At 40.8% G+C, this 12,077-nt stretch overlaps 1 protein-coding gene across 9 annotated transcripts in view; it reads right to left on the bottom strand.

The window, feature by feature from the left end:
- LOC129643110 (DNA methyltransferase 1-associated protein 1-like) overlaps positions 1–9,340 on the bottom strand; it is a 189,680-nt gene extending 180,340 nt beyond the window's left edge. For 2 of the 9 annotated variants that reach the window (XR_008710086.1, XM_055567244.1), the window contains exon 1: positions 7,458–9,327. Coding sequence is in view for 1 of the 9 variants with exons in the window: in XM_055567244.1 (XP_055423219.1) it covers positions 7,497–7,883 (387 nt within the window). In the remaining 8 variants the exon portion in view is untranslated. Of the gene's footprint in view, positions 1–7,457 lie in introns of all 9 variants that reach the window. The other 7 variants (XR_008710089.1, XR_008710087.1, XR_008710088.1 and 4 more) reach the window with 7 other exon arrangements.
- Positions 9,341–12,077: the final 2,737 nt, after the last annotated feature.

Raw genomic sequence — 12,077 nt, 5'->3', positions numbered from 1 at the left:
TCTAACTTTTAATTCAGTAATGATTTCTCCTTCTACACCTTTGCTTTTGAATTCTGTAGTCATCCCTCCGTGTCCTTCGAGGACCAGTTCCAGGATTCCCCTCGGATACCACAATCTCCAGATGTTCAAAACTCTTGCATTAAATGGGATAGTATTTCCACATTTTATAACTGTTTTCAAAGAATTACATTACCACATAGTATGCCTCTCTCTCTTGTAAACAAAGATACTGCTTATCAGCCTATCAGCACCACTGTTTTGTCTTTAATGTAACAAAAATTTAATACATTTAGAGACATGACTATTAAACTAGGTGCCATAAAAACTGTATAAAGCTTCATTCAGTGTATAGCTCAGACTACTGTGAAGCAATCTTATCCATTGAACTAGGCTACCATTAAGCAATCACACTGCTTCTTAACTATCAATATACACATCTTTATACCTGTAAGTAAACATGAATCTCTCTTTCACATTATCTTTTCACCTTTGATGCCGAGTCTTAGTAATATGTATAACATCCACATTGTTTTCTATCACATAAGATAATACTGATGAAAGTACTTAGACACAAATGATTCACTTTCATCTTTAAACAGATGAAATAAAGTTAGGCTATTAGATAAATATAGTTCATACTATAAGTGAATTTCCTTTTATGATTTTCTTAATAACATTTTCTTTTCCCTAGCTTTATGTAAATATATAGAATTGAATGTTGTTACTGTTGTTTAGTCATGGCTGACTCTTTACAACCCCATGGACTCAAGTCTGCCAGGTTCCTCTGTCCATGGAATTTCCCAGGTAAGAATACTGGAGTGGATTGCCACTTCCTTCTCCAGGGGATCTTTCTGACCCAGTGATTGAACCTGTGTCTCCTGCTCTGGCAGGCAAATTCTTTACCACAGAGCCACCAGTGAAGGCCATATTATTGATTATATAATACATGTGTGCTAAGTCACTTTAGTCATGTCTGACTCTGTGTGACCCCATGGACTGTAGCCCAGCAGGCTCCTCTGCCCATGGGTTTCTCCAGGCAAGAATACTGGCAAGGGTTGTCATGCCTTCCCTCCAGGGGATCTTACCAACCCAGGGATCAAACCCACGTCTCTCATGTCTTCTGCATTGGCAGGCCGGTTCTTTACCACTGGCACCACCTGGGAAGCCCATATAACACATGAAAGTGAAAGTTGCTGTTGTGTCTGACTCTATATAGTCCATGGAATTCTCCAGGCCAGAATACTAGAGTGGGTAGCCTTTCCCTTCTCCAGGGGATCTTCCCAAACCAGGGATTGAACCCAGGTCTTCTGCATTGCAGGCAGATTCTTTACCAGCTGAGCCAGAAAGGAAGCTCATATAACACATATTACATACAAAATATGTGTTAATCAAATGTTTATCAGTAAGGTTTCTGATCAACAGTAGATTACTGACAGTTACATTTTTGTGAACTAGTCAAAAGCTATATACTGATTTTCCACTGTGCATGGGGAGCAGTGGTTAGTGCCACTAACCCCAACATTGTTCAAGGGTCAACTGTAATGTGAAGACTAAGAATATCATAAGAACAAAATTCTCTTTTGCAAAGTACAATAATCTGAGCCAACAGTCCGTAGTATAAGGTAAAGACTTCAAATACATCTTATTTTATCTTATTTATGCCTAATATAAAAATATCAAAGCACAAAGAAAGGTACATCACAGGTCTCTATCAAAGTTTGCTTACCCTGAATATATGCTAAATATATATATCTGTGAGCATCATCTAAAAAATAAGTGAATGATTCCCCCCTTCACTCAAAAAACAAAACAAAAAAACTTTGCAAGTATCTGTATGTGTGAGGCTGTGTGCATCCCACACTGACCTGAGCAGACGTGTGGTAAAATGAGACAACTGTTCGAAAAAGTTCTGCCCCCAGATGCTGTGTCCTGTGGTTTGCTGGGCAAATGTTAGTAACCTTCCACTTACTTTAATTTAGACTTCAAGTGCCACAATTAAAAGTGCTTTAACTTTCAAAATGGATAGTCACAATAAACCATTGATTAACCACTGCTGCCTTTATTGGTCTCAGTTAAAACACTAAGCTACCTAGGAAGGCATGCAAGACTAAGGACAATGAGAAGCTTCAGAATGAAAAGTTTGGGAAAGAAGTAAGAGTGGAGTGAGAGCTGGTCAACAGGGCCAAATGAGGCCACAGAGACTGGAAGGGCAAGGAGTGCTTCCAAAAGGGAAGCAGAGGGAGCTCCTCTATGTCACAGTTCGGTCAAGGGCTGTTCCAGCCAGGGATCATTATATTTGCTTTTCTCCTTTAACAAAGTCTAAAAAACATAAAGGATCTGGTCTGGCCCAGGCCTCTTTCAGGCAGCATTTTTTTTTTCTAACAGAACACAATGTAGCCAACCCCATGAAGTGAAGTAAGTCGCTCAGTCGTGCCCTACTCTTTGCGACCCCATGGACTGCAGCCTCCCAGGCTCCTCCTTCCATGGGGTTTTCCAGGCAAGAGTACTGGAGTGGGTTGCCATTTCCTTCTCGAAGCCACCCCCATAGAGAGTCTGAAAAGTCTCCAAAGGGGACAGTATACTCAGGGCTGCTCCATCTCTGCTTCTCCAGATTGGCCAGAGAAGTAAAGAAACGTCCTCTGAAAAATCTTTTACAGTGGATAGTACTGGGGGTTTTTACCCAACTTTATTAACTATAATTAACACATGCTGTGCTTACTTCCCATTTCAGACTTTTTCTTTTTTAAAAGAGAGAGTCAGGACAAGACATACAGTGAACATTTAAACCTAACATCTCTTTCCTTTAAAAAAAAATAACCAAATATATTATATTTTAAAAAACAGATGCATTTTAATCTGCTTACTATGGCTCAATGAAGAATCACTGCCCTATAATTCAAATATTTAAATAGTACATTTTTTTCCCTAAGCAGTCCCAGAACAACTTAGTATGAGTGGATTCAAGTGATTTTCAAATATCAGAATCCAAATGTTCACACACAGCTTTCTGGACCTTTTTTGGTAATGTTTTTAATATTTATTGTTGTTGCTTAGTTGCTAAATCGTATCCAACTCTTTTGTGATCCCATGGACTGCAGCCTGCCAGCTCCTGTGTCCATCAGATTTTCCAGGCAAGAATACTGGAATGGGTTGCCATTTCCTTCTCCAGGGGAAACTCCTAAATTTAATAGCTTCATAAAGCCATATTTTATGTAACTAAAAACTTGTATTCAAATGCTGAGCAATTCAGTTGCTCAGTCGTCCAACTCTTGGCAACCCCATGGACTGCAACACACCAGGCCTCTCTGTCCATCACCAACTCCCGGAGCTTACTCAAACTCATGTCCATTGAGTCGATGATGCCATCCAACCATCTCATCCTCTGTCGTCCCCTTCTCCTCCTGCCTTCAATCTTTCCCAGCATCAGGGTCTTTTCAAATGAGTCAGCTCTTCGAATCAAGTGGCCAAAATATTAGAGCTTCAGCTTCATCAACAGTCCTTCCAATGAATATTCAGGACTGATTTCCTTTAGGATCGACTGGTTGAATCTCCTTGCAGTCCAAGGGACTTTCAACAGCCTTCTCCAACACCACAGTTCAAAAGCATCAATTCTTCGGTGCTCAGCTTTCTTCACAGTCCAACTCTCACATCCACATATGACTACTGGAAAAACCATAACTTTGACTAGATGGATCTTTGTTGGCAAAGTAACTTTAATGAGTATGAAATTCTCAACGTGCTTTTATTTACTCTCCTAGAACTTCCACAGTTACTCTGGAATGCCATGAAAATATGGTTTTAAAATTCAGTCTCAAAAACTTTCAAAACACCCTGAAATATTTATGTATATTTTTATGTACAGACTATATAAGTACATATAATATGTATATGTGTGTGAGCTCAACAGCTCAGTCCTTTCTGATTCTTTGTGACCCCAGGGACTCTAGCCTGCCATGCTCTTCTGTCCATGGAATTTTCCAGGCAAGATTACTGGAGCAGGTCACCGTTTCCTCCTCCAGAGGATTTCCCCGACCCAGAGATCAAACCCACATCTTCAGAATCTCCTGCACTGGCAGGTGGATTCTTTACCACTGAGCCACCTGAGAAGCCTAATATGTATGTATATAAGTATAATATATACACATATACCTATAATATGTATATACAAAATATATTACGTGTATATATATTTTAAGCTGTTTTGAAAGTCTTTTTTTGAGACTGAGAATTTTAAAAACATATATACACATACATATATATATATTTATATACACACATACTGTGGAAACAGTTGTTTGATATTGAAATAAAGGACAGTCATTGAACTATTTACACACTTGATGTATGCTCCTTTTCAAATTACCTAAGACATAGTATTTCAAACACTGAGTCTAAAGGTAATCTGAGTGAAGAGATCAAGTTATTGTGCTTAAGAAAAGCGAACAGACTGTACATCACTGTAAAATATTCAGATTCATTCAAATGACTCTTTCACATTCCCTTATCAATGATAAATGTTGTCTCTAAAGGAATGTTGTCTATATATTTTTTTCTGATGACAGAATTTTCCAAGTTAGAACAAAAGTTTGAATCTAGTTATAAGAGTCTATCATTTTTAGGACAATAATGTTAGTGTTGATATCCCTTTGGCAAGTCTTGAGTATGTTTCTTTTTGCTTTTTGTAATGAATGGCACAAACTTTAGGATAAATCATCTAAATAAATAACGGCATCTATTTTTCACTTATTGACTAAGGTTTGTTGAAATAGTCACAAGGCTGAAAATTCTGTAAGAGTTATCAAATCAATATATTACAAGATTCAAGAAATGGTAAAATAATAATGTAAATCAAAAGCCAGGAAGAAAACATTATGAATTTTTTTTAAGTATAATGTTAACATTATAAACTCATTAGACAACCTATAAATGGAAATACTAAATTTTGGTATTGTTTGTAGAATGCTTCTTATAGAAGTGAGATATCTTTACAATCTTTAACTCTAGTAAGGGAGAATAGCTTGAGGTCTTTTTTTTTTTTTTTCCCACTGAATCTTGAAGTTTCTACTTGGTGATTTCTCAAGTTATAAAACATTAATGAGCATTACAAGCACTATTTCACAAACTACAAATTAAAGTTCTAAAGCATTTAAAAAGGCTACATTTAAAGGCTTAAGAGCCTACATTTCTGATTATACAGCAGTTATCCCATGAGCGATTTCTAAGTAAGGGTTGGCCAAAAAGGTCACTAGGGTTTTTCCACAAGATCTTATGGACAACCTTGAATGAATTTTTTCAGTCAACCCAATAAAATAATAATGAAAACAAGGTAAAAAGTAACTGCATGATTCCAGCGTGGCCTGATGATAGCTGCTACTATGTCCTGACAGCCATGGAAAACAGTCTCCACATCTCCAAGGAAAACCAGACTTTAAGGTCTCCCAGCATTGAATTCAATGGCACCCCACTCCAGTACTCTTGCCTGGAAAATCCCATGGATGGAGGAGCCTGGTGGGCTGCAGTCCATGGGGTCGCAAAGAGTCAGACACAACTGAGTGACTTCACTTTCACTTTTCACTTTCATGCATTGGAGAAGGAAATGGCAACCCACTCCAGTGTTCTTGCCTGGAGAAGCCCAGGGACAGGGGAGCCTGGTGGGCTGCCATCTATGGGGTCGCACAGAGTCAGACACGACTGAAGCGACTTAGCAGCAGCAGCAGCATTGAATTAGATCCCCTTTTTCTAAATAATTTTATAAATAATTTCTAAATAAGTTTCTAAAATAATCTTTCAGAATCAGTAAGCTATTAAAACTGGGCACATATCCCCCCAGAAATTGGTAAGATTGTTTTTGGTAAAATTATATCAAATAATAAAAACAAAACTTTATTTTGCATTCTGCGTCCCTTCATGGAATTTGCAATCCAACAGGAAACATACAAAGTATATCTGAAAAACCAAGCTATAGCAGGATATAACAGAGTTATGAAACTGGGTTGTTTTCTCTCCTCATATGTTCCTTGTTTCTGAACATGCAAATGGTAAACTGAGGACTTCTTAAAGTAAGGTCTACATCAAGGTAGAAAAACAAAGGTGGCTTTGAAATACTTTCATTTCTAGCTGTTTTCTCCAAAATCCTAAGACTTTGGGGAACTCAAATGAATTTTGATTTCCACCAAAGGCAACACACTCAAGGAAAGGGTTTCCACAGTATAAAATAACTGTCCTAGCCTTTTGTTGATAAGGGAAGGGATGGTGAAGTAGGGGCTAAAACAAAAGGAAATAAAAAGGAAAATCAAAATGACATACAAATCAAAGCAAGAATGTCCAGAGTAAATGATGAACAGGTTCACATCAAGAAAAGAACCATGAGAGACAGCTGTTCTTGATCAAGGACAAAGCTGTCCCACAGGACTACAGGCAGCAGAGCACACAAACTAACAACCCAAACATCACACAATCAAGTTTGGCTCAGGGAACAAGAACCATTATCGTCTGATATCATCTACAGAAGATTTCAATTTATTATCAGCTAACACACTGCCCAACAGCCAAGCAGGAGGAGAGATGCCTGAGTCACAAATTGTATACATAGCACCTGAATCTCTTCCTGATACCATCTCTACGCACAAAGCTTTAGGATTCTCCACCTGAAGCCAATACAACTTTGTAACTCAACTGTACTTCAATTAAAAAATCTTTTTAAACCTTAAGGATTATTTCGAGCCCAAGAAGAAACAGGTGATACACTGAAGATCTAGTAGGCAGGTAGGGTTGGCAAAACTGAAATAAGCCACCTTGAATCTGTGTTTAGACTCTTCCCCAAGAATTACAGTCACTATGTATCTTAAGAGGGAATTTACACTTCCAGAGGAGTTTAGCCAAGTACTAGGATGTAGAAAGTCACATTTAAAAAAATCACTGCTCAAAAAAAAAAAAAAATCACTACAAATCATGTATATTTCCTAGGGTTTAAATATTACATCAGGAATTTTAAGGAAAATATTAAGCAATTTAATGGTAATTCAAAGAATAATTTTTACACATTAAAACAGAATAGACTTAATATGGAACAGAACATGAAACTAAAGTACTAAGTATTATAGCCTTTACCTTCGGATTTAAAAATATTCCCTTCGACTCTGTCCTAGAGTTTTAGCTCCCTCTCCTCTGGGAATAAAATTCTTCAGTAGGAAATGTAATAAACGCTGTTACACAATAACATGTGAAATTCACTGTGAATCTTTAGGGTACTCTTTATCTTCGGGGGTAAAAAAACTTTAAAAACGAGATTCCATTGACAAAGTATGTTACAAAGTACATATTGAAAGAAGCAAATATTTATATAAACATAGGTGATTTAAACAGATATGAAGAAGCATTTCATACTTTGATGTGGAAAGTTACTCCCTTCATCCTCATTTAGGTAAAAAGGATTTTGGGGTTTTTTTCCGACTCACCAGCTCTACGCAGCCGCCTCCCTCACCCCTTGCGGCCTCTCAAGGTTTCTTGGTTTTCTTCACAGAAGAGGAGCTGGAGATGATTTCCATCGCTTCCTCCTGGACGCGATGGGTGCGATGATGGTAGACGATGGTGCCCTTGCTAGGAGCAGGCCCCAGGCCAGGTTCAGGCTCCTCCAGGGCCCGCACCAACGCTGGGGTTGCAGCCTCGCAGCACCCAGCCGGGGCCAGCGCCCGGGGCTCGTCCCCACTGGCGGCGCCATCCTGCTCGAGCTGATCCACCTGCACCAGCTCGGGCCGCGCCTCGCTGAGCCTGCGCACCAACCCCTCCTCCGGGCTCAGCTCCACACCCAGCACTGGTTCCAGGCCTTGATAGTCTGTTCCATAGACCCTAGTAGCTCCATCTGCTAGGGTAGTCTTGCCCATAGTCTCAGGAACAACCGGCTTCTCAGCCCCTTTTTTGTGAAGTGACTGCGTCAGGAGGACGCTGCTGGGCAGCCAGGCCGGCGGCCGTCAGAAGCTCCTGCGCTCCCGACTACACTGCTTCTGCCGGGACTAGATCTGGAGCAGCTTATATAATGGGTACCCTTCCGCCATCACGTGCTTACTGGCAGCTTACAGCGATGCTTCAGTTGTTCCTTCCGCCGTCGCCAGTGCCAAGCATCAAACACTGGTACCCCGAGGTCTGTGCGTTGTCCAGATCTCGGCCTGGACATTGTACAGCTTGGCTCAGACGCGGTAATACTGCTCCTTCAAGTCCTCCACAGGTGGCTCCGTCAACTGCTGGTGATCATCCCAGGCATGGTGAAAGACAAAAGGGAGATCAAAGCAGCGGCTGAGGTCAAAGACGTGGTCAGTTTCTGCCTCTGTTTGAGTGTTGTGGTGAAGCTAGAGCTGGTACTCCTGCTCTGAATGCACGGGCACCAACAGTCTTATCGAACGTGGGCAAGGGGACAGCCTTGCCCTCCTCAGCTGCCTGTTGCCAGTGGAAGAACGGGCTCCATCCTTGCATGCTGGGTTGGTGGATGGCATCCACTTCCATGGCCACGTCTTTTTGGAGCCCAACTTGGCCCTCACGGTGCAGTGGCCTTGCCCGTGTCACTGGATAGCGGTGGGTCTACATCCTTCTTGTCAGAGTAGAGCAGCGGTAGACTTCCTGGTGCACATCTGGAGACTTCTGGAAGGCCAGGACTTCGTAGGACTTCTTGGGCTTTTTCTTGTCTGGCTTGATAATCTACTTCTTGCTGATGGTCCCGGAAGCCCTGTGCCTCTCTCATCCCCAAGTTCTAGAATCTCCTACACATTTGTGCCCACAGCCATGGCGCTGGGAGATGAATGCCTGGATTTCCAAGCTGCAGCCAGGTGGCTCCTCTATAGCCATGAAACCATGGACCATTTTTTTTGGGGGGGGGGTGCGGGGGGAGGAGGAGAAAGGGATGCAACAACTTTATTGAAATAAAATCTAATGAGAACTTAAAAGGAAGCGCTTAGACACCTCCTTTCAAGCTCAGAACCAAGTGGCTAAGAATGGATTCTTTCAGGATGTTGTGGTCACAGAGGGCATGCCCATCTTCCAGCTTTATCCGGGTTCCTGTATGGTGTCTGTATCAGCCAATGTCGGCTCGCAGGCAGTAACCAAACCAGTCATTTGAATTGGAAAATTTGAATATAAAGAATTATCCATTCATCAGAGGGAATTTACTAATAAAACGGATAGAGAGAATCTAAAGAACACAGAAAAAGCAGGTGTAAGTGGCAGCCACTCCTGCTAGGACTAAAACAGAGTTTTCAAGGAAGAGCATCCTGGGAGAAAGTCTCCCAGACTGAAGCTCAGAACCAGCTGGAGAAGGTGCAGCTGCCTCCCCCTGCAGGGAGAGAATTTCCCTGAGGTGTTGAGTATCAGGCCTGGCCAGCCTGAAACTAGCTGCACTAGGGAATTCCAGCAGCACCACTAGGAAGCCACCAGCTGAAGACAATGAGGAGCAGGTCGCTGAAACTTGCTGGGAAGCCCCCTCTAAGCCCCCTCACTAGAAAGCTGCATTCAGAGTGCTGATAAAACTTTCTAAGAAGCTACCCACAGGGGGCATACTTTTGAGTGACCCCTCAAGAGAAGGGCACTTCAGCTGTATATCCCTGGAGCAAAAGGGGAAAACCACTGGGTTCAGGAAGAAGAGTGTCCTTTCTCCTGTGGGACCATTGTAGAGCCTTCTACCATAATGCTAAACACTATCCCAAGTGTTAAGTGATGACAAGGTCCAGCTCTGATAGTACAAAACAGGACAAAGGACGGTTTAGGGGCTGAGGCTCTACTTTGAAAACAGACTCATTGTCCTTCCAGACAACTCCAACTATAATCCTTTAGCCATAAAGGAAGACCAGCATCCACTTCAAAACTCTGCATGTCCATCTCTCACCTATACATAAACATTTTGGGGTCTGTGTTGGGGGTTGGATTAATATCAAGAAACATTTGCTTCTGGCCATTTCATTTCTTAGATGAAGCTGCAAATCAATAAGTAACAGTAGGTAATATAAGAGCATTAAGAAAAACATTAAAAAGGTAAAAGAATGACTGCAAGCTCTTTTTCTGAGATAATAGGACACTGTTTGATGGGGAAATCAGTCCTGAATATTCATTGGAAGGACTGATGCTGAAGCTGGTGCTGAAGGTGGCCAATCCTTTGGCCACCTGATGCAAAGAACTGACTCACTAGAAAAGACCCTGATGCTGGGAAATATTGAAGGCAGGAGGAGAAGGGGACAACAGCAGATGAGACGGTTGGATGGCATCACTGATTTGATGAACATGAGTTTGAGTAAGCTCTGGGAGTTAGTGATGGACAGGGAAGCCTGGTGTGCTGCAGCCCCGTGGGGTTGCAAAGGGTCAGACATGACTGAGCAACTGAACTGATTATCCTGTGCATGCATGCTAAGTTCCTTCAGTTGTCCAACTCTTTGTGACCCTATGGACTGTAGCCCACCATGCTCCTCTGTCCTTGGGATTCTTCAGACAAGAATAATGGAGTGTGTTGCCATGCCCTTCTCCAGGGGATCTTCCCAACTCAGGGATCAAACCCATGTCTCTTAGTCACCTGCATTGGCAGACAGGTTCTTTACCACTAGCACCACCAGGGAAGCCCCTTATTATCCTGTATAGGTCATTGTATTGGATTGGTACAGTTTGATATCTAACTAAGTACATATATACATGGATAGATAGATAGATATAGATATATAAAACAATTGATTGGATTGTTTCCTTTATCTACATTTAATTTTTTATTGACAGAGTTAGATTATATCTGGCACAAAGCTTTTGTTTTCTGCCTAATATCCTTTTTATTCCTCTGCTCCTCCTTTACTTTAAGTATTTTTGCACTAAGCAAATTTTTAAATGTAACATAATTTATTTAATATATTTTCACTTTTTTAAGAAGGAATTTTCTTAGTTGATCTGGGGATTTTTGTATATATTTTATTAGAATATACTCTAGATTTATATTGGAATAATTCCATTGAGATATAGAAACATGAATCCTGAAGAGCTTGAGTTTTTGTGGTATTATTCTTATTTGCATTGCATCTATATATCATGCCAATCCAACAATAAATTGTTCTAATTATTACTTAATTGTATTTTTTTAAAGGAGCTGAGAAAAAAAATGAGAGCAGGTATAGATTTATAACACTTATCGTATACATATATATATCTTCTCATGTATCTTTTCTGGTTCTCTACACTTGTCCCTGGGAGAAGGCAATGGCACCCCACTCCAGTACTCTTGCCTGGCAAATCCCATGGACGGAGGAGCCTGGTGGGCTGCAGTTCATGGGGTCGCTAAGAGTCGGACACGACTGAGTGACTTCACTTTCACTTTTCACTTTCATGCATTGGAGAAGGAAATGGCAACCCACTCCAGTGTTCTTGCCTGGAGAATCCCAGGGAAGAGGAAGCCTGATGGGCTGCCGTCTATGGGGTCTCACAGAGTCGGACACGACTCAAGCAACTTAGCAGTAGCAGAATGACCACCTGGTATCATTTCCTTAGCCCAGTACAGCTTTGTTCCCACCCACCTCCTTTGTGATGTTGGCAAATAACATTTCTATATGTTCTTGACCAAACAGTACAATTCTATACAATTATACTGCTTTATACAAGTTATTTTGTAGTCCTTTAAGAGAAGAGAAAATAATCACTTTACCATTTTCATATTTCTCCAAAATTCAGGGATGATATCCTTTTTTGTATAAACCTTGAACTTTGAGTGATTTAGAAGTTGGGAATTCATAACTAGATCTTAATTAAGCAGGACTAACTTGAGTGATGAAGATTCAAAAGCAAATGTGCAACTGTCTCCTTTGATTGCCCTCAAAGCATTAAGGAAATTACAATTTGAATGTGTTAAGGAGTCTGTTCAATTACTATTTTCTAGTCTTTTTTTAAAAGTCCTATATTTGGAAAGTATATTCCAGAAGAGCTATTTACAATTATAAAAGATGATACTGTTAAAGTGCTGCACTCAATATGTCAGCAAATTTGGAAAACTCAGCAGTGGACATAGGACTGGAAAAGGTCCGTTTTCATTCCCATCTCAAATAAGGAAAATGCCAAAGACTGTT

Source organism: Bubalus kerabau, chromosome 2 (assembly GCF_029407905.1).
Source record: "Bubalus kerabau isolate K-KA32 ecotype Philippines breed swamp buffalo chromosome 2, PCC_UOA_SB_1v2, whole genome shotgun sequence".
NCBI classification, from domain to species: Eukaryota; Metazoa; Chordata; class Mammalia; order Artiodactyla; family Bovidae; genus Bubalus; species Bubalus kerabau.
This window is presented reverse-complemented; position numbering and strand designations above follow the sequence as displayed.